A 23,179-nucleotide genomic window follows, 5' to 3' on the forward strand; every position below is an offset into this window, starting at 1 on the left:
TATCCCTTCCCTAAAAATACTCCTCCCTTGGAAATAATAAACTTGTTGGACTTAAATACAAGTTTAAACCCATTCTTATTAAAAATGCTACTTGAAACAAGATTCTTCTTAACATCCGGTGCGTGGTACACATCGGTAAGAGTCAGTACTTTTCCAGAAGTGAATTTAATTTCCACATTCCCTTTTCCCTTGAATTATGTAGTTGAAGAGTTTCTCATGTAGAGAACACTCCCATCTTCGACCGGTACATATGTCGAGAATGCAATTTTATCTTTGCATACATGCCTTTCATGCATGTTTACCATCGAGAAAGTTAATCTCGGATATCATGTTAATAAATTTCTCTATGTTTCTTTGTGCATTCAACTTTTTATTGTTAAGTCGATACTCTCTTTTATAGTGGCCCGGTTTGCTTATCTGAAGACCACCCATAACTGGTTTCTCTCTTAGCCACCTAAAATCGGCACATCACCATCATCCCTACTTCTAGTTTTCCATATTATTTTCCTTGTTTAAAAGTCTGCCACGTCTTTATTTTAGCCACCTAGAGGCTACCCCAAAACCCTTTCAAAACTACCTAGTTTCCTGTCCTTTTACACAAAAAACGCATCTCATTTGTTTGCCCCCAAACCTACCTCATTCTCATCATTTTTTTTGAGCTTTCGCACACGCCACTTGCATCAGTGATCCGGATCTCATTCTATCTCAATTCCTCCGCCTCAGTCTTTTAGATCTCAAACGAATCTTCAAATTCACGAGTTATTGGCCGCTAGCTCCGAATGAATCCAATGCTATTGATGCCACTAGGTCTCTATCTCGCATTCGGAATACGAAGGATATTGGTTGATTTCACTATTGCTTGTGTCTCTTCTTTCTGAGTGGATACAATTGGCTTCTATCAACTATCATAATAACGCTATCGCTCTTTAAGGCTTGTCCATGAAAGTGTTAGCCAAACAAGACTCATTTATCATTAGTGGAAATTGAGAGGATATGCTATCCAAACAGTGTAATTAGATTTTTTTTGGAAAACAAAAGACACCACTTAAGGTGTGACTAAAATTATTTATGTATAGATCATATGTTTACGCTGAAATCTATTTCGGGAGAAATTGATTTATGCTTGTAATCGAATAACATGCATCCAAATGAACCCTTAAGATCTTTATTTATTTTGGATTTGTCTCATAAATTTTCTGTAATGGGTCCACCTCTTGACCACTTACAATCAACGTATGTCACACGCACACCATGAACCAAGAACAAGGCCACGCACGTTACAACGCCGCACACCTTCAAGTGAAACATGCAGATATGCAAGGCTAGAAGACCAACCAGTTTACAATTCTCTTAGTACCACACATAACTAATAGTGTTCATAAATAAATAATTCTAAATAACTACAAATTCAAGAACCTCCCCCTAACTGATCAACAAACCCTCTTCCATGATTTTCAAGAATGACCCAAGAGCCTCTTTTCCCGAACGACTCCCACCTTTCTTGATTCTTATAACCCCATAAATCCATCCCCCTTCATCTTTCTTTACCCTTCATCTCCAATTCTTTAAACTACACCAGAACCAACCCCCTTCTACCATTATTAACATTTCCATTAGTTCCCTTACTAATCCCAACACAACCACATCCACATCCCTTTCAAGAAATATTTAACTGGTTTCATATCCCTCCCTTTTCCAAGCCCTTTCAACTACGTACCCTTTTAGATCTCTTTTCCATAGCTTCCCTTCTTTTGCATTTGGTATCAAAATTTCTGCTATCCACCCCTGCATCAGTATGTCCCAACGATATGATATAATCTAGTATCGTATGGCGGGTTGGACTCCAGAAGATGCAGGTATTCAAATGGAAGTGGATCCATGAAAATCACATGTGACAGTATGGTTCTAGAGAAAGGAGAGAAGTGTGGCGGATTGTATTGTCTTGTCAGAGACATAGTGAATAGTGTTTCTAAGATCTAATGGATAGTTGGAAACAGCGTGTTGGCGCGCGCACATGTAGGGTCTCTATCGTTGTTGGTGTACTGACAAGTTTTCAAGTTTCACATGATGGTGAGAAGGTGATAGTTCTTGTGCTAGGGAGGGCAGATCGACATCCCTCTACATGGTTGATTAGGTGAGTCAACGGTTGGCAACTACACATGTTCATTGTCCGTGTTTATCGAATCAGGTGGAGTCAGAACCAAGATGATAAGAGACTGTGTAGTTGGTACTTCGGAGGCCAGTGGTGATTTACTGTGATAGCTGGCTGTTGACGACATCAACGGAAAATCTTCAGGTGGCTAGGAAACAAGCCAAGGTGGGGATTGTTGGGAATGTTACCTTGTTTCCCACCAGATGTAGTGGGAAGCAGAGTAAGACCAAGTTCTTTTTATGTTTTTGGAAAGCTTGAGTATAAGAGGTCTCTTCTTTACACGACCTGGGTACCGCGGCTAGGGCATTTGGGTGTGAGAACGTGAGAGAGGAGAGTGAGTGAACGGGATAGAGAAGAGGGCTTCTTTTTGGGTTTTTCTCTTTGGTTTTTTCTTGGGTTACTCTTTGTGTACGCTCTTGGTTGAGAAGCAAGGAAAAGGGTTGCGGGTTTATGGGTTTGGGTTAATCCATTGCAATCCTTTTAAGTTTGTTTTCTCATAGTGGAAGATTATGTTCTCGCCCATCGACGTAGGCATCTTGGCCGAACCACGGAAAATCTCGATGTGCATCATGTGGTTTGCTTCTTGTTTTTACTTTTCTCTTTATTTGTACACGATCGGATCAGATATTGACCAGCGAACTTTCTCAACAAAAAACCATATTTCGTTGGTAATCCAATGCTATTAATTAGCAGTTACATCCATTATGCAGTTTATTTCAATTACATTAACAATGAAAAACAATTGTAGACATGAATCATCAATAAATTAAAATGGAGTTTGCAATAATGAGGAAGTAGTGTTGTATCTGCTGCTTATATCGATTAGAACATGGATTGCAGATAATCAACTACTTTCTTGTTGAGTTGGAAGGCTTTGGCAAGAACATCATCGGAGATGGGTGGGTTGGAGCCGAAGACAGTGTTTGCGATGGTGACCACACCGGGGTTTTGGCTGCATAGAGCTGCAATGGCAACAGCATTGCCATAACCAGCATTAGTTTGAAAGCGAACAAACCCACGGGGAAGACAAAGACATCGCCCTTTTGAAGGATCTTGGTAATGAGACGATTGTCGGGGTTGGAAGTTACAAATCCAATGTAGAGGGTGCCTTCAAGGACAGTCAAGATCTCGGTAGCTCACGGGTGAGTGTGAGGAGGATTGAGACCATAGGGTGCAAAGTCTATGCGAGCCATGGAGATGCCTAGAGTAATGAGTCCTGGTATCTGCACCACATTCACTGGGGTAACCTTGGACCCAAGTGGGTTTGATGTGTTGCCCGGTTTGTTGAGCCCCGCGAAGAAGAAATCGTCTGGTTGAGCAAGCTTTGGGTCTTTGCAGACTAACCCATTTACCATCACTGCCAAGATTATATGGGATAAGAGATTTAGGTTCAAGTTCTACATATAAAGACAACATAATTAAGTTTTACAACATATTTAATAAAGTAAGACATATTTCCATTTCTTACCTTGGCTATTGGGCGCTGCGACACAAAAATCTTGCAATGGACTAGGGTCATAGGCCAAGGCAAGGGAGCAAGGGAGCAACTGAGAGCCAAGATCCCTAAGAGAAAAGAGCAAGCGGCCATCTTAATTTGAACTACTCTTAATTGTAATACTTTGTATGCAAAAGGCAGAAATGATCCAACAAATCAATAAGTGGCTATGGAGGATGACTTAGTTATTTGTGGATTTAAGGAAGAAGCTTACTACTATATATATAGAAGATTTTTTAAACTCTATACCTGTATGAAGTGGCCCTCTTGGACTGCTTCTTTTTCTGTTGATGACTTATCCCTGGCCTGCACTGTTTAGACGCGTTTATTTACCATGTTGGCAATAAATTATTTGTTTATAGCATTTGTTTTACTAGTCCTGATTTCACTAGCTTACTTATTCTAGCGAGGATAGATTAAATTAATTCCTCAAGTCATTAAATAGTATTTTGTCCATCAAATTGACCAATTTTTTAAATCTTCTCTCAGACACTTGAGTGCCTGTGGATCGTGTTGCTAGTAAAAATGGGATAAGAATTTTCATAGCGGCCCTTTATAATATTTTAACTAGATTGGCTCGTTAGATCTATATAATTATCATAATAACAATAAATGTAATATAGAATACCGATTAACTTAGGAATACTATTTTCAAAACGGTTAATGTTCAGGAAATTGTTATCCAAACATGACTTATTTTTCTTAATTTGGTTGAAGTTAAAAGGAAGACTAATTATTCTTTGGTTGAAGTTGAAAGGAAGACTTATTTTTCTTTAGTGGAAGTTAAAAGGATATGCTATCCGAACAGTGTTAATAGATTTTTCTGAAAACAAAATTAAACATGCCACTCAACGTGTGAGTAAAATTATTTAAGAATAGATATCTTTAAGCTGAAATCTATTTCAGGGGAATTGATTTATGCCTGCAATTGAATAATATGCATCCAAATGCATGAACCCTTAGGATCTGTATTTATGGGATTTATCTCTTAAATTTTCTGCAATGGGTCCACCTCTTGAACACTAATGGTCAAAGGAAATCTAAGAGAGCCATAATTTTGGTAGGTCCTTCCCCCTTGAACCAATAATGGAGAGTTGCATTCACCATTTTTTGAATTCCTCTTTTTGTTAGCCTATTCTATTGACCACCTGTTAGTCTCGAAAATTTGACACGTGTGGATGATTTGGACCATTTATTTGATCAATGTACACTTCATTAAACTGGACCCTAAGACCTAACATTCTTCTTTGGTTTACCATCAATAAGCCATAAGCCATAAGCCACTGCCTCATTCCTATCATTCTCTGCTTGTAATTTAAGAGTGACATGCCCCCAACCCGGCAGCACAAACCAGAGATGTGGCAATGACCGCATACCCATGGTCCCAACTCCATAAGTATGCAAGGTCTTTAACTATATCTCAAATTTCATAACAGAACACTTCTAGATAGAACGCATGATGATCAGATAAATTCAATTTTCATAATTTGTTCAAAGTCTCGATTAATCCTTCTCAATTTCCACTGAAAATAAATTAGTCTTGTCTGGCTGACAATTTCTTGAACATTAACCGTTACGAAAATGGTATTCCTAAGCTAATGGCTATTCTTTATTACATTTTTTTTAATTTTGAAAATTATATGACCCAATGAGTCAAGGTAAAATATTATAAAGGGCGGCTAGGAAAATACAATCCCACTTTTACTAGCAATCCGATCCATATTTATTTTTATTTTGAAAATTATATGACCCAATGAGCCGAGGTAAAATATTATAAAGGGCGGCTAGGAAAATACAATCACAGTTCTACTAGCAGTACGATCCATAGGCACTCTAGTGTCCAAGAGAATATTAAAAAAATATGGTCAAACAAGATGGACAAAATACTATTTCAATGGCATGAGGAATTAAATTAATCTATCCTTGTTAGAATAAGTAAGCTGGTGAAATCAGAATTAGTAAAACAAATGCTATAAACAAACAATTTCTTGCCAACATGGTGAAGAAAACACGTCTAAACACTCCGCAGGCCAAACATAAGTCATCGACAGAAAAAGAAGCAGTCCAAGAGGGTCATTTCGTACAGGTAAGAGTTTAAAAAATATTCAATATATATAGTAGTTAAGTTTCTTCCTTAAATCCACAAATAACCAAGTCATCCTCCATAGCCACTTAATTGATTTGTTGGATCATTTCTGCCCTTTGCAGACATACTATTGCAAGCGTTGCTAAGATTAAGATGGCCTCTTTTCTCCTCTTAGGGATGCTGGCTCTGAGTTGCTCCCTTGCCTTCGCGTCTGACCCTAGTCCATTGCAAGATTTTTGTGTTGCAGCAACCAATAGCCAAGGTATGAATTGGAAATATGTCTACTTTAAAACTTATGTTGTCTTAATTGAGCTTGAACCTAACTCTCTAATCTCATATCTGATATGGCAGTGTTGGTAAATGGGGTAGTCTGCAAAGACCCAAAGCTTGCTCAAGCAGAAGATTTCTTCTTCACGGGGCTTGACAAATCTGGAAACACATCAAACCCACTTGGGTCCAAGGTAACCCCAGTGAATGTGCTGCAGATACCAGGACTCAATACTCTTGGCATCTCCATGGCTCGTATAGACTTTACACCCTATGGTCTCAATCCTCCCCACACTCACCCGCGGGCTACCGAGATTTTGACTGTCCTTGAGGGCACCCTCTATGTTGGATTTGTAACTTCCAACCCCGACAATCGTCTCATCACCAAGATCCTTCAAAAGGGCGACGTGTTTGTCTTCCCAGTGGGCCTGGTTCACTTCCAACGTAATGCTGGTTATGGCAATGCAGTTGCCATTGCAGCTCTGAGCAGCCAAAACCCCGGTGTCATTACTATTGCAAACGCAGTCTTTGGGTCCAACCCACCCATCTCCGGTGATGTTCTTGCCAAAGCCTTCCAAGTGGACAAGAAAGTAGTTGATTATCTGCAGTCCGTGTTCTAATCTAAATGAACACTACTTCATTATTGCAAAACTCCATCCCGTTATTGATGATTTAATTCATGTACTCTACCATTGTTTTTACATTGACAATGTAATTGAAATAAACTCATAATGCATGGTTATGAGTGAAATACCTAAGAAGAAAACTCTCTCTCTCTCTCACACACACACTGACACACTAGTCACGGCTCACCACTTGGTCGTGTAATTTTTCCTACAGTTCACTCCTCAGGTATTCACTACCTTATATAAAGATAGCTAGGTCTCTCTTTCTCTCACCTAGTCAAACTGAGAATCACCTAGGACACCTAATCTAGATCTAACTCTAGCCTAATTAGGAAACATAACTCTCTCCTCTTTCTCTATCCTTGTCATGTTAGGAAGACTAGAACTGTTACGCCCGGAATTGGTAATAGATAAGGCAGTGACATAAGAGCTGATCTGGCGAATCCTGATAGCTGAACTGATAAAGAGGCAATAATCTGCATAATGGCACAGGAGGTCAGAAGGCCAACCTGGAGTCCTTGCTCCGGACGGGCACTTTGACACTCAAGTCAGTGAAACTGAACTTCCAAAGCGATGAATAGTGATTTTTTGGGATTTGAGTCCCTCACCTTGTCTTTCTGAGGGCTATTTATAGCGAGACTTTGAGTGTAAGTTTGCTTATCCTTTTGGGACAGGTGTCGTCCTGTTATTGAGCCAAATTGTGCCTCTGTTTCTTTGCCCTTAGACAGGTGTCGACCCATGGCTGGGTGAGGTGAACAGATGATTCCATTTTGGTTTGGCGCAATGACCAGGATACCCTTTAGGGGATGAGGGCTTTTAGGGTTTGCCCTGGTGCCACATGTCGTATGACGATTGAGGTTGTTTTGCATACCCCATCAGTAGCCCCCCAGCTCTTCGAGTCATTGTAATGACTTGGAGAAGCTCCTTTGAGTGTCATACTGGAGGTGGCAAGGTCTTTGATGAACTGGGGACTGGGTTCTGTGATTAACGTTCAGCGAGGTTAAACTTGTTCAGAGCGGCATAGGTTGATCTGGAAAGTTGATTTCCGTATCGACTACGGAGGCCGGTGAAATTTCTCCAAAATGGTCAGAGACGATCTGAATCTTTATTCAATACTGAGGCCGGTTGGTTTTACCCGGAACAACTTGAGACGATCTGGCGATTTATTCAGAGCTGAGGCCAGTGGAATTTATCCAGAACGGCCGTAGACGATCTGAGTATTTCTTCAGTACTGAGGCCAGTTGGTTTTACCCAGAACGGCTTTAGATGATCTTAGTTATTTATTCAGAGCTGAGGCCGGTGGAATTTATCCAGAACTGCCATAGACGATCTGAGTATTTCTTTAGTACTGAGGCCGGTTGGTTTTACCCAAAATGGCTTGAGACGATCTCAGTTTTGTCGTTTAGTGGATTAAGTTATATCCACCACGGCTTGAGACGATATGGATATTCTTCCTTCTTTTTTCAGCTCGGATCTAGACGATCTCAGTTTTATCGTTTAGTGGATTGCGTTATATCCACCACGGCTTGAGACGATCTCCTTTTTGTCGTTTAGTGAATTGCGTTATATCCACCACGGCTTGAGACGATCTTAGTCTTGTCGTTTAGTGGATTGCGTTATATCCACCACGGCTTGAGACGATCTCCTGTTTGTCGTTTAGTGGATTGTGTTATATCCACCACGGCTTGAGACGATCTCCTCTTTGTCATTTAGTGGATTAAGTTATATCCACCACGGCTTGAGACGATCTCCTTTTTGTCATTTAGTGAATTGCGTTATATCCACCATGGCTTGAGACGATCTCAGTTTTGTTGTTTAGTGGATTGCGTTATATCCACCACGGCTTGAGACGATCTCAGATTTGTCGTTAGTGGATTGCGTTATATCCACCACGGCTTGAGACGATCTCCAGTTTGTCGTTTAGTGGATTGCGTTATATCCACCACGGCTTGAGACGATCTCAGTTTTGTCATTTAGTGGATTGCGTTATATCCACCACGGCTTGAGACGATCTTCCGGTTTGTCGTTTAGTGGATTGCGTTATATCCACCACGGCTTGTGACGATATCCTTTTTGTCGTTTAGTGGATTGTGTTATATCCACCTCGGCTTGAGACGATCTCCACTTCTGTACGTTCTCCTCCTCTAGGTGAGTAGATTTTTACTCATTTCCTTTCCGAATCTCCCATACTAGATGGTTTTTCACTTATTCCCTTTCCAAATCTCTCATACTCTATGGTTTTTAAACAGAACGTTTTTACTTATTCCCTTTCATGCTTTCCCTCCATTCCAGTCTCATTCCTAGCACTTGGCTCTTCGTTTTTCGAGTCTGCATTGAATACCCTGACGCGTGGCGCTAAATGGGTGGCGGACACGGCCGGCCATCTGACAGGGATGAGTATAAGATGGTCTGCGGGGCTTCATTTTTACCATCCGTAACTTTTATTTTCACCTTTGCTCTGCCAGCGCAGTTTGTTCTCTTTGGTCAGTTTGGTGCGGCTGCGGCTGCTTGAGTTCGGGGTCAGATTACCCATAGGTAATTTTCTAGTCCGATTTTTATTTTTCTTTGGCCGCATATGTGTAGTGGTAGTTCTAGCTCGGAGTCCGGTTCAGGGTCCAGTTTGTCTTCAGGAGGGTCTTCCTCCTCAAGCGGAACCAGTTTGGGTTCATCGGAGAGGACAAAATCAGTCTCAAATTTGAAGGGGCAAAAGTCCATGGCTGGTCGGCCAGACGATGTGGGTGACGAGGAGGATGTAGACGTAGGTTCGGATGAGGTCATTGTTGACCTGAATCTGAGTCCTGTTCAGGTCGAGAATCCGGACAACTTAACTATCGACAGTAATGGAGCCGAGGACGATGATGAGAAAAGTAACCTTGAGAGGAGAGCGTCGGTCTCTCTTGCTGGGAGTAGAGTAGTCGAGTTATTGGCTTCAGCGAGAATGGAGGGCGGTGTTAGAGAGGGTATCGCAGCCGCTCAGGTGGAACACACTTGATGCTTCTCGACTTAGTGATGTTCGAGATTTGTACTGTATTCCTGACCGATTTGCCTTGAGGGCTGCTATAGAGGGGGATAGGGCGTGTAATGATAGCGTCGATTTGTGCATATACGAGGAGGCCATGAAGGCTGGTCTTAGGTTGCCGATAAATTCATTTATAGCCGTCGTGCTGAGATTCTATGGTCTGGCCCCCGCTCAAGTGGCGCCGAACTGGTGGAGGACTATAGCCGGCTTTGTTTACCTTGTGCGGTTCCGTCTTCAAAGGAACTTGTCCGTGCCCCTTTTCAAGAGGTGCGCTCAACTGAAAAGCCATCGACTGGGAGGTTGGATATTGTGGTACCCGATCCCGCGAGAGGGGCGTGGGGCGAGCCGCCGCGCTCTCTTCTCTTGGTCTCTCGTGTCCACGCGATTGGCGTGTGCATTTTAATATTGATTTGAATTCATCTTTCATGTGAACTTGGGATCACTAAGGCAATCCGAACTCCACACGAAAGAGAATGACAGAGTCGCCACCTAGATGTGGGATCTAGGACCCGAAATTAACCAGAAATCTAGACTCGCTACCTGGTTACGAGAATGGAAGGTATGGGGAGTTATCCACCACATGCACCATTCCTGCCCGATAATCGGTCTTCGATTCCAAAAGCTAACTCTTTTAAATTTATTTTAAATGGCTCATTCAACTCTATGTTAAAGTGCGAACTAAGTGACATGCATCCTAACATCTAATTTCAATGTGAATCCTAAATGTGTATCTTGATTTATTAATTTGTCTGGATTCAATCTAAGTGAAAGTTCTCCTAGAATTCTAATTTCATGGAAAGTCCTAAGTGATTTGATTAAGTATTTACAAGAAAATTAATATACAAAACACCACAATTTGTTGTGGTGCCGACTCGCGGGTGGTATGCCATCAGACATCCAAGCTGCCTACGTACCCAAGCCTCACTGGGATCAGAGTCGACGTAGTTCGGTGCACCTAAGCTAAGTTACATATGCCTAACTCAACTAAGACACCGACCTAGACGGGATTGACTGTTTCAACAGTTTTAAGAGAAGTTATTTAATTCAAGTTGAGGATTTTATTATCTTAGGATTTCATCGAAGATGCTATATGATTCTTATCTAAATGCAAGTTGTCCCTTAGACTAATGCAGGTTAGCCTACATCCTAGTTTACTAGGCTTGTCCTATGGAAAAGATCGGGTGACTAGTGTAACTAAACCTATGGCACGGTTGCTATACATAGCAAACGTCCGTGATGAGGCTGGACTCCTGACTCTAGGACTCCCTAAAACCTAAGACTCCCTAAAACTTAGGACACGACACGACACGACACCAGTGTTCCTAAATTGGGCTCTAAGGGTTCCTAAAGGAATTTTGAATCCACCGGCTCTTGGGAATCTCGAATTCTTTTGGGTTTGTGGAAACTTTTAGAGTTTTCTTGAAGCTTTTATTATCTGAAGGTATTTAGTGTGTTTGGTAGCTTTTAAAGTTGTTTATTTAGAAGGTTTTAGTTTCATTTGAAATTTTTAGTGGTCTTTTGGTTAATGGCTTTTAACGGATTTTTATCAGTGGATTTTAAATGGGTGAATTTTAGTTTTGTTAATTTTAGGTTGGATGTACTTTAGATTAATGTCTTTCGATTTTGGTTTGGAAAATGACGTTAACACAACCAAGTTTTGACAATTGCACAAATTCGACAAACCATTGACCATTAAAAGATCTGACAAATGCAGCCCACTAAAACTGTCGTAACTCTTTAACCGCTTGGCCAAATTCAACGTACAAACATGCGTTGGAAAGATCTTTTATAAGGCTACAACTTTGTAGTTCTCCATTGTTTGTAAATCTGTGATTTAGAGGTTCGAATTTGTGTTGCAAACAAAAGGACAGCAACATTAAACTGGAAATGCCTAAAGGTGTGCCGCAACCATTTTGGACTTAACTTTTTAACCGCTCGCTGTCTGATCTAGCACGAATACTCGTTGGAAACGGCACGAAAATATCTACGACTTTGTAGTTAACCATTTCCCACGATTCTGTTGTTTAGAGGTCGAAAAATCTGTTTAAAGTCTAACAGCTAGCACTATGACGGGAATGATATTGGCACCCCCATGTTTTCTTTTGATAGTTCTTATTTTTTTAGTGATTAAAAGACGGTGAATATGAAAAATGGCTTGAATGGGCCTGAGATTAGATTCAAATGGGATGTTTGAAAAAGGGGTTGTTTTTATCTACTTGGCAAGGTGGGGTATGGATATTGGGTTCTTGAGATTGAGTGGGGGCTGTTGTTATCAAATTGGAGTGGGGGTTGTTGTTATCAATTGAAAGATGGAGGTTTTGTAAGCCAAATTAAATGGGTTTTGATAATTCATGTAAAATTCAAGTTTTCTTTCTTGTAAATGTTCAAAATTTTTAATGAATTGTTTTCCCAAAAGAAATCTAAATTCCCTAACAAGCCAATGATTTCAACATCCCATTGCAAATAGGTTCTAATGACCCTAACACATTAATCATATTTAGCATAAGTGAGAACATGACCAAGGCCAAACTAGTACAAAATTAAACATGACATCAACCAAAATATACGCAAAACAACACTCAATCCTACAAATATAGAAAAGAAAATAAAATTCCAAAAGACATACCTTTTTGTAGACGATATTCCATGCAAACTTATGGAGAAGAGGGATTTGGTCTAGAGAGAGGGCTTGAATTTTCTAAGAGAGGGGTTCTCTCCTCTTTTCTTTTTTTTTCCTTCTTTTCTTTGGTGAGATGAGAGGGTATTTATAGGAGAATGGGATAGGAGGTTAGGTGAGGTTAGGTGAGGTTAGGTAAGGTTAGGTGAGGTTAGGTGATGTTAGGTGAGGTTAGGTGAGGTTAGGTGAGGTTTGGATGGTTATGATGGGAGGAGAGGTTAGGTGAGGTTAGGTGAGGTTTGAATGGTTAGGATGAGAGGAGAGGTTAGGTGGTTTTGGATGGTTAGACCCAGGTCATGATCTGCCATTGATCTAACGATTTACGGAAATCGGGTCTCGGAATGGAATCAGGGTCCGGGCTATGAAGTGACCCTAGCTTATTTTGTCCCGATTGATGATCCGTAAAGTCAGATCAAGATATTAATGACCTAAAACATATAAATCAATGATAGAGGGGGTTCTCACATGGATTTAACACACTAATTTATTTGTTGATTAAAACAAAACAAAATGGGGTGTCTACAGATATATATTAGCCAACGAGCTGAGATGAGGATGATTACTGGCATTCCTACCTCCATTCATACTTGGAAGAGCAGGTTTTTCTACGCCAGCTGCGACGAAGGTTGGCCGGTCTCCACAAATTGGTCTTTTGTGAACACGAAGTCCATGAGTCGCAAACCGGCTTTAGATGACGAGGATGAGGTCACTTTAGGAATGATCCGCGATGAGATCCATAAGAGCGGTCTTATTCACTGCTCGGACTTCTCCAGATCGGGATTAGTTCCGCTACCCGAACACGTAGGTGTCTTAGACCGTTCTCAGATACTGCCCATTTTTTTAAGGGCCGTTCTCATTTACTTGTATTCTTTGCAGAGATGCAGAAGCAATCGGCACGTGAAAAAGTCTGTCAGTCCGTCCTCGGTAGGGGCGGAGGCCAGAAGAGAAAGCCGCCTGAACCGGTTGCTCCAACCGTTCAAGGTAAAGAGAAGGTCGTCCTTGGTGACAAGAGCGGTACCGCCTCTAATCCGCAAAGGTGACTGAGGGGTCGTCGGCTGGTGGAGCTGCTCGTTCTGGAGATGATGATACGCCCATCCTTGGCTTGGAGGCGGCGCCTACTAACCGAACTGGAGCGGATAGCACCTTTCGTCCGAAGTGGGGAGTAAAAAAGGACGACTGCGGCTTGGATGATGCTTGGGTTGCTCAGGAGATCGTCACTTAGAGTTGTTTGCACAAGGATCGGCTTTGTATCCTCCACCAGAACAACGAGATGGTCGAGGCTGGGGGCTTTAGTGCTCTTTATCAAGTACTTCTTCTTGAAATGTTTGGCTTGTTTATCTGTCTTTGGTCTACGACTTGGAACCTTACTTTAGTCCGTATTGTTTTCTTCAGCTCCAATGTTACTGGACTGATCTGGCGATTAAGGCTGCCTATTTTTCCAAGACACTGACTTCGTCTGAAGAGAAGGTCGGTAAGTTGGAGAAGGACAAGGTCGGCTTAGAGACGGCTGTTACGGAGGCGAGGGCTACCGTAGAGCGCTTGACCGGAGAACTCAATGACCAGAAGGAGTTGAAGAAAAAAGCCATTGGTTTGGCGAAAAAACGGCAACTGAAGTACCAATCTAATCTGGCAAAAGCGGTGAAGGCCAAAGAGGACGAGCTGATTGAACTAGCTGCTGAGTCGTTTAGGGATGGCTTTGACGAGTGCAAATCCCTTGTTAAGCCAAATTTTTCTGACTTGGACCTTGAGGACGTATTCCTTCCCATGTCCAACGAAGATGACCAAGAGACTGGTCAGGGTCAATCCGTCCCCAAAGCTGAACTCTCGGCTTCAACTCAGTCTGACCCGATCTCGGATCCGAAGACCGGTGACGCCGCTCAGTGAATCCCGATCTGTCTTCTGCTTGTTATGTACTTCTCTTTTTTATTTCATCATTTTTTTATGCCGGCTTCGGGGCAAGAAACCATGCCCATGGGGCTCTTTTTGGAAGGAATATATTTTGTGGATTTTTTGCAAGTGCTTGAGTTTGTCTATGCGTGTTTATTTTTAATCCGCTTACTTTACTTTGGGAACGCATGTCGATTCATTCAAGGTACATTGTTAAGTTCAATAAGAACGGCTTGGGTGACATAAGTCCTTAGTGAAAGAACTAGGGGCTTAAGATCTTCATTGGTATTCTGCTTCAACACCAATCTCGACCAAAAATATATTCCCAGTCTAAATGGAAATGGTCGAAGTGAACGGAGTTAGCCCGAGCTAAATGACTTGGGTTTTCATCGAGTGCCATATTGGCTCTTGGGCTTTGACCAATCCGACCAGAACTATATTTTCGGTCTTAATGGAAATGGTCGAGGTGAACCAAGTTAGCCAGAGCTAATGACTTGGGCTTTCATCGAGCGCTTTATTGGTTTTAGGCTTCAACCAATCCCGAGCAGAAATATATTTCTGGTCTTAATGGAAATGGTCGAGGTGAACCAAGTTAGCCCGAGCTAATGACTCGGGCTTTCATCGAGCGCTTTATTGGTTTTAGGCTTCAACCAATCCCGACTAGAAATATATTTTCGGTCTTAATGGAAATGGTTGAGGTGAACCATGTTAGACCGAGCTAACGACTCGGGCTTTCATCGAGCGCTTTATTGGTTTTAGGCTTCAACCAATCCTGACCATAAATATATTTCCGGTCTTAATGGAGATGGTCGAGGTGAACCAAGTTAACATTAGTGCGAGGTGAACGAATTTGCAAAATGCCGTGATATTTTCATTAATTGCACAAATCTTAGGGCGATTACATCTCTATACATATTTTTTCCTTCTCATGAGGACGCTCCTTTGACGGGCTACTGGTAGTACTTCCTCAAGTTCTTGGAGTTCCAAGCATGGGGGAGCTGGTTCTCGTCGAGAGTCTTCAACTTGTAATTGCCAGACCGGATAACTACGACCACTTTGTATGGCCCTTCCCAAGTGGGGGAGAGTTTTTCGGCCTTTCTGGGCCGGGATACTGCAGCTCTCCTCAGGACCAGATGACCCACACGGTATTCTCTGGGGTTGATTTTGGTGTCATGGTAGCGAGACACCCTCTGCTTGTACGTCGCTGATCGGATTTGAGATTCTTCACGTACTTCTTCAAGTAAGTCCAGATTGGCCCGGAGCCCGCCTCTTTTCAATTGTTCGTTGAAGCAGGTTACACGCGGTGAGGGAACGCCGGTGTCGATCGGGATTATGGCTTCGGTTCCAAAAGTTATGTTGAAAGGGGATTCTCCCGTGGTGGAACGCGGAGTGGTGCGGTATGCCCATAAGACGTGGTACAACTCATCGGCCCATCGTCCTGCTTTTTCATCTAATCTTTTCTTGATGCCTTGGAGGAGGATTCTGTTCATGACTTCCGTCTACCCATTGGGTTGAGGGTGGGCGACGGAGGTGAATCGCTGCTCAATCTTGAGGTCCGTACATAATTTTCTGAATTTTTTGTTGTCGAACTGCTTGCCGTTGTCCGTTATAAGAGCTCGGGGGATTCCGAATCGGCAAACCACGGATTTTTAGAAAAATGCTTGGATATTCTATTCGGTGAATTTGGCAAGGGCCTCTGCTTCCACCCACTTCGTGAAGTAGTCTATTGTGACTACCACAAATTGTCGCCCTCCAGAGTTGGTGGGAAGGGCCCCAGGATATCCATTCCCCATACAACAAATGGAAGGGGGTTGATTATGGGGGTCATTGGAACGACGGGTTGGTGACTGACAGATGAGAATTTCTGACACTTCTCGCATTTATTTACTAGATCCAGAGCATCTTGACTCAGGGTCGGCCAATATAGGCCCCTAAGCAATACCTTGATGGCCAGTGCTTTGCCCCCTAGATGTTCTCCGCAGATCCCCTCATGAGTCTCCTGGAGAGTGTAGGCAACATCGCTGGGTCGGAGACATTTTAGGTACAGGAGGGTATACGATCTTTCGTAAAGATTTTCTCCGTCGAGTGAGAATCTTGCCGATCTCTGAGTCACCTGTCGTGCTTTCTTTTTCTCTTCGAGGAGTTCGCCACTGCGCAGGTAATTGTTAATGACGTCCATCCAGCACGGTTCGTGATCTACTTGCATTACTTCAACGACTTTACTTTCAATGCTGGATTTTTTCAAGAATTCCACACATATGTTTCCCAGAGCGGTATACCAGGAGGTCGCGAGTTTGGAGAGTATATATGCTTTCTCATTCTCCGTTCTCGGGATACGCATTACCTCAAAGCTTGTAAACTAGTCGGCGAGGGTGCGAACTTGTGCCAGGTATTTGCGCATGCGGTCGTCGCGCGCCCTGTATGATCCTTGTATCTGTTTAACGACCAGCTGGGAGTCGCTGTACGCTTTCAATCCTCGGGCCCGGGTTTGGATTGCCAGCTGCATTCCGGCCAGAAGCGCCTTGTACTCCGCCTCATTGTTTGACGCCTTGAACCCGAACCTTACGGCGTAGTCCATGACGAAGTTCCCTGGTCCTGTGAGGATTAGTCCTGCTCCGCTTCCCAGGTAATTCGATGATCCATCCACGTGTAATTCCCAGAGCAGTTCTTCCTCCATTTTGTCTTTTTCCTCGGCTCTTCCAGTTCCATTGGTTTCTTCGAGTGTATCAGCTTCTTTATCCAGATTTTGATCGGAGGTCGCATCGCTTTGCCCCCCGGGTGTCTTGTCGACTTCTTCACCCGGAGGTTGATTTCTTTCTGCATCGGCTGGCAGAGTGCATTAGGCAATGAAATCGGCCAAGACTTGGGCCTTTATCACCGGCCGGGGCAGAAACCGAACGTCGAATTCACTAAGCTCTATCGCCCACCTTGCTAACCACCCTGAGGTGTCCAGGCGATGTAGAATTTGCCTCAGCGGTTGGTCAGTCATAACTTTGATGGTGTGGGCCTGGAAATACGGCCTGAGCTTTCTGGCAGCCATTATAAGAGCGTAAGCCAACTTCTCTGCCTTTTGATATCTGGTCCCGGCCTCATGTAAAACTTTGTTGACGTAGTAGATCGGTTTCTGCTAGTCCTGGTCTTCTCTAATCAGAACGGCTGCCAACGCTACAGGACTCGCCGATAGGTACAACATCAGGTCTTCACCGGGTTCAGGTTTGCTCATCAGGGGCGGTGCCGATAGGTATAACTTCAGTTCTTCAAAAGCACTCTGGCATTCCGGAGTCCATGGGGCTGCTTTAATTCCCTTGATTGCGTTGAAGAATGGCAGGCATCTTTTCGCCGATTTAGAGATGAAGTGTCCCAACGCGGCTACCATCCCCATTAGCTTTTGAATTTCCCTTATGGTAGTGGGCGGAGTTATATCGACCACTGCCTGAATTTTCTCTGGGTTCGCCTCTATCCCTCTCTGGCTGACCATGAATCCAAGAAAATTTTCCTGCGGCGACGCCGAAAGTGCATTTAGAATGATTCAGCTTCATGTTGTGTTTCCTCAAGACCTGGAATGCTTCTTCCAAATCGGGTATGTGACTGGAAGATTCCTTGCTCTTCACTAGCATGTCGTCCACATACACAACGTCTGATTTGTTCTCTGAAAATCTTGTTCACCAATCTCTAATATGTTGCTCCGACATTCTTTAGGCCGAAGGGCATTACACGGTAGCAGAATATCCCCTGGTCGATTACAAACGAAGTCTTGGGGATATCCACTTTGTACATGCGAATTTGGTTGTATCCGAAAAATGCATCCATAAAACTAAGAAGCTTGTGCCCCGCAGTGGCATCTATTAGTTGGTCAATCTTGGGCAGCAGATAGTTGTCCTTAGGACAGGCTCTGTTTAGGTTGGTGAAGTCTATGCAAATTCTCCATTTTCTGTTGGTTTTCCTCACCATGACCACATTCGCCAGCCAATCGGGGTACTTGATCTCATGTATGAAATCAGCCCTTAGGAGTTTTTCCACCTCCTCTCTAATCGCTCGTTGTCTCTCTGGGGCGAAAGCCTTCTTTTTTGCTTCACCGGTCTGCAAGTGGGGTCAACGCTGAGTTTGTGCACAATAACATTGGGATCTATCCCAGGCATATCAGCAGGCGCCCAAGCGACTACGTCAGCATTTTTTCTCAAAAACCGGACTAATTCTTCGCGAGAGTCGTCGCTCAATGTTGACCCTATGCTGACCAGTTTTTCCTGATCATCTTCGTACAACGCGATTGGAGTCAAGTCTTCTGTGGGTTGGTTTATCGTAGTCCGGGTTTCATCTCTCAAGTCCTGCAGTTCAATCGGTAAGGCCTCTGATGCATTTTTTTCCTTTTAGTGCCGTCGCGTAACACTCCCTCGACTGCGGCTGGTCGCCTTTCACTTCACCGACACCGCAGGGTGTTATGAATTTTATTTTCTGGTGATAGGCTGAGGCGATTGCGCGGAGTAGGTTCTGTCCAGGTCTTCCTAATATAGCGTTGTAGGCCGAAGTGGCCCTCACTACCAAGAAATTAACCACTGCGAAGGCCTGGTGGGGAGATTTTCCAACCAGGACGGGGAGTTCAATCTGTCCCTCTACCTTGACTATCTCCCCAGAGAATCCGAACAAATCTGAGTTCGCCGGCTATAGGTGGTCGTCCCCGACCATCATTTGCTTGAAGGCGTGGTAATATAAGATGTCGGCCGAACTACCATTATCCACCAAGATTTTCTTCAGCTCCCAATTGGCAACTAGCATGGTTATGACCAAGGCGTCATCATGGGGGAGTATCAAGTTGTCCAGATCCGCGTCCGAGAATAAGATCTCATTTTCTACTTTCAATTTTTTGTGGTTGGTATGGACAGTGTTGATCTACCGAGCGTAGGCTTTACGGGCGGCCGATGAGGTTCCTCCTGCTGCCGGGCCACCGATGATGGTGTTTATGACTCCAGTAGGCTGGGATCGTTGCGGCTCTGACCCCGGGCTGCGAGGAGCGGTAGAGTTTCGATGGGCTGGCGGTGACCGTGGTCGCTGGGGGCTCCTTCTGCCTTGAGGACTTCTTTCTTGGCGCTCCCTTCGGTCCGGGCTTCTTTCTCTCCTTAGGAGCTTATCGTCCCTACGTTTCGTAGGGTTCTTTTCCTCTTCCGGCATTTTTCTCCTCCCTGAGTCCAGAGCTGCCAACGTTTCTTCTATAGAGATGTACTCTTCTGCGCCCACCATAAGGTCTGCCAACGAGTGTGGATTTCGACGAGCTACAGTTCGGCGGAATTCGATTGATTTTGTACCCGCGAGGAGTGCATTTGCAGCGACAGAAGGGTCTAAGTTCGGGACTTGCAGGGCTTCTCTGTTGAATCGGTTGACAAACGCTTTTAGGCTTTCACCATCTGCTTGTCTCGAGCCATTAGCGACGCCGCGGTCTTGCGCGGCCTTCGGCTGCTCATGAAGTGCCTGACCAGGTCGTCCACAAATTCTTCGAAACTATCTATAGAGTTCGGTTTGAGCCTTGAGTACCAATCTCTTGCGGCTTCTGTCAAGCTGGTCAGAAATGCCCTACAGAGGAATCCGCCCGAAGCTCCGTGCAAGAGCATCATGGTTCTGAATGTCTCTAGATGATCTACGGGATCCTTGGTCCCATCGTACTGTTGGACCGGAGGCATTTTGAATCCTTTTGGAGCCGGTGCGTTTAGCACGTTATCTGTAAAAGAATGTCCGTTGGAGAACGGCTTTATGGAGGACCGATTGTGGTTTTTAGCCAGTTCTTCGATCCGATGGTCAATCTCTTCAAACCTTCACAGTACGGGATCAGCTCTTTTTTCTGTCCGGCTGCATGGTTTGGCCTTCGTTTCCAAAGTGGGGCTTGCCGCTGAATCCGAGCGGCTCTCCAGACTTCTTCTGTGATGACTGGATCTCTTCCGCTCTGCATGAGCGGCCCGGGGCCAGTGCCGCTGCACAGATCTGGACCGATATCGTTTATGAGGTTCTGTCTCCGCAAGTCCTACCCGAGAGTGATGGTCATGTCTCGAGTGAAAATGATGAGTCTGATCGCGCGGGGCGGTGAGGGCTCGCCCACTGGCAGATCCATCCTTACCTCCGGGGATGCAGAGACCTTAGGGGGAAGGCCATGAGGGACCTGTTGGGCTAAGCTCTTGTAATGGTCGACCAGCATGGTCCTTTGTTGAAAAAGAGTCTGAACTTGCTCGGGCGTAGGAGCCGAAGCTGGAGTCGACTGAGCAGGGCCTGGCTCCGCTGTGGCTAGAGGAATGACAACCCTCGAGGCGAGTCGTTCTCTCCTAGTGGTTTGACGTGGTGAAGGTCGGACTGCCCGAACAAGAGGTGCTCGGGTACTCTTCCGTCTTGCCATTTTTCTAGAGACTTAGAATGGCTTTTTGTTCAGGTCCCACTGATGGCGGCAATCTGTTACGCTCGAAATTGGTAACAGATAAGGCAGTGACATAAGAGATGATCTGGCGAATCCTGATAGCTGAGCTGATAAAGAGGCAATAACCTGCACAATGGCACATGAGGTCAGACGGCCAACCCGGAGTCCTTGCTCCGGACGGGCACTTCGACACTCAAGTCAGTGAAACTGAACTGCCAAAGCGATGAATAGTGATTTTTTGGGATTCGAGTCCCTCACCTTGTCTTTATGAGGGCTATTTATAGCGAGACTTTGAGTGTAAGTTTGCTTATCCTTTTGGGACAGGTGTCATCCTGTTATTGGGATTTGAATCCCTCACCTTGTTCTTATCAGAACCCTTGCCATTTTGATGCTTTCTCTTCCAGTTACCTTTCCAAGGTTTAGTAGGGGGGTTTGAATCTGTTACATTGGCAACTTCCACCATATGGACTTTAGAGGATTGATTTGCTATATCATCTTTATTGTCTCGAAGCCTTGATTCTTCCTCAACTTTGAGGGTTTGAATCAAATCTTCGAGTGTCATTTCATCTTTTTTATGTTTAAGACTTTTTCTAAAGTCTTTCCAAGATGGTGCTAATTTGTCAATGATAGAGGGTATAATGACAGTGTCATCAAGGCTCACCCCTTGTTGGTGAACTTGACTAATGATATGTTGGATCTCATGGAGTTGATCCACTACCAACTTATCATCAGTCATCTTGAAATTTAAAGAATGACTTACAACAAACTTTTTAGCGCCGGCATTTTCCTGTAGGTACTTCGTCTCCAAAGCCGTCCATAGTTCTCCCGCCGAACCCATACCATAGTAGATGTCAAACAGTTCATCCGTCATAGCATTGAGGATGTGTCCTTCGCACAGATAATCGTCTTGTTCCCACTTCCTCCTTCTACGGGATTGGGCAAGCGTCTCGTTTTCAACTTCTGCCGGTTTGGGTGAAGTCAATACATATACCACTTTGAGAGTGGTGAGAATGAAATGTACTTTTTTCTACCATCTTTTGAAGTTCCCCTTGTTGAATCGTTCCAACATGATAAAATCTTATGTCATTTACTTCATTGACTGTGCCATGAAGATCTCCAACAAAAGGATATCGTCTTAAGATTGTTGGAAATAATCTGTGTAGTGGTTGAGAAGAAGATAAGAAGATGCTTCAAGGCGCATAAACGCTCTCCTTAAGACGATATTCGCCCCCACCAATAGTGTGCAAAGGGGACCACGAACTCGCCTCCAAGATACAATGAAGCCTGGTTCCAAACCGATTGCTTGACGACGTTCTGCACTGAACGGAATCAAGCCTGAATCACCTTTGAATTTTTCAAGTAATTGAGAACCAAGTGTTCTGTTTCTACAGAAAACAGAATACTTGAAGAGAACTTCTAAAACAGTAAAAACAGAAACTTTGTAGGGGTTTAGAGAGAGAGAATTGTGCTGGAAATAACAATTTTGGGTATGACAAAGTAGAAATCCGAATTCTCTATAGAATGCGTATTTTCTACTGTTTCTATAGAGCTTCTGGTGGCTTTTCCCATTGGAAAACACCCTTTCTGGACATCCTTTCAGCGGGTTTGAATTCTGACCATTAGATCGTGTCTAATCGTGACTCTACGGATCAGATCAATCTTGGAGTGACCGTTGGCTTGTGTAAAAACCCTTCCAACTCTGAACCACTAGATTGCCCATCCATAGTGCAGACCCTTTGGGCCTTTGACCATTGAGTAGATGGGACACCATCCAACGGTCATCTTCCACTAGCTGTTACACTACGATCCAACGCTTCGGATCACACCCGCTCACGCACTATCCATTGGAGCACCTAGGCCTGCTGGGCAACCGTTGGGCCCGAACTCAGGCCCAACCCCGCGAAGTGTAAAGTGCGCCTAAAAAAGCGCCCTATAACCCATTGCCCACGCCGTGCGCACGCGTGCGGGTGTGCGAACGGCGCGTTGCACCGTCCCGCGGTTCAACCCAAGGCTAGGACCCATTGTGGACCATAATAAAGTAGAGAAAAGAGTAAAGCTTTATAAGCCAAACTTTTTCTTTCTTATGAGTTGGTACGGGACTATCTTTTTCACACTACTTTTGCACTCTTCTCTTTTTCTTGCAAAAAGCAACTATGTCCAAAGAAAAGTTTTTCCTTTTCCGAAACACACTTAGAAAACATTTTCCAAACACTATCTTTTGACCAAAAATAAGATTTTGAAAATCAAAATCTAACATAAACTTCAACAAAACTCAATTCTAGATTGAAAGAGAAGCTTAGATATGGTACGCTTTGACACCAAGTCTAATGTAGAGAAGGCAACGGAAATCAAAATCAGTTCTGAATTTGCAGGGCAGCTTAGATATGGTATGCTCTGAAACCAATTCTGGTGTAAAGTCTTGGATTGACTCAAGTTCCTTAATACAAGTTCTCAACCTCATATAAGCAAAATTTAGGAAACCAGAACCAACAGTGGAAAGTAACTCTGAACTGAACTTCTAAATTGTTTACTTAAATTGTTCCACCAAATCCCAAGAGCAAAGAACTGAAGTGAAT

The 23,179-nt window shown here is 43.7% G+C and overlaps 2 protein-coding genes and 1 pseudogene across 3 annotated transcripts; 1 reads left to right on the forward strand and 2 right to left on the reverse strand.

Annotated features, from left to right (window-relative positions):
- Positions 1–2,824: 2,824 nt before the first annotated feature.
- LOC143857040 (putative germin-like protein 2-1) lies at positions 2,825–12,903 on the reverse strand (annotated as a pseudogene). Its single transcript, XR_013238442.1, has 5 exons — positions 12,898–12,903; positions 12,272–12,343; positions 3,897–3,958; positions 3,621–3,715; positions 2,825–3,509 (listed from the first exon to the last, which is right to left on the reverse strand). The product of XR_013238442.1 is annotated as a putative germin-like protein 2-1 (transcript).
- LOC143857331 (putative germin-like protein 2-1) lies at positions 5,884–6,620 on the forward strand. The gene is made up of 2 exons (XM_077367755.1): positions 5,884–5,995; positions 6,085–6,620. Exons 1-2 carry the CDS (start codon positions 5,887–5,889, stop codon positions 6,618–6,620), a joined length of 645 nt encoding a protein of 214 aa, XP_077223870.1. The 5' UTR covers positions 5,884–5,886.
- Positions 12,904–15,159: 2,256 nt separating the features above from the next.
- On the reverse strand, positions 15,160–15,699 carry LOC143857041 (uncharacterized). The gene has a single exon (XM_077367312.1). It carries the CDS (start codon positions 15,697–15,699, stop codon positions 15,160–15,162), a length of 540 nt encoding a protein of 179 aa, XP_077223427.1.
- Between the last annotated feature and the right edge of the window lie 7,480 nt (positions 15,700–23,179).

Source organism: Tasmannia lanceolata, unplaced genomic scaffold (assembly GCF_043159265.1).
Source record: "Tasmannia lanceolata isolate RefF3 unplaced genomic scaffold, GAP_Taslan_0.1 ptg000024l, whole genome shotgun sequence".
Lineage (NCBI taxonomy): Eukaryota > Viridiplantae > Streptophyta > Magnoliopsida > Canellales > Winteraceae > Tasmannia > Tasmannia lanceolata.

Coding starts and splice junctions, on each gene's coding strand:
- LOC143857331 (XM_077367755.1), top strand. CDS start 5,887: ATGGCCTCTTTTCTCCTCTTAGGGATGCTGGCTCTGAGTTGCTCCCTT. Junction 5,996..6,084: donor TGCAGCAACCAATAGCCAAG/GTATGAATTGGA, acceptor CTGATATGGCAG/TGTTGGTAAATGGGGTAGTC.
- LOC143857041 (XM_077367312.1), bottom strand. CDS start 15,699: ATGAACAGAATCCTCCTCCAAGGCATCAAGAAAAGATTAGATGAAAAA.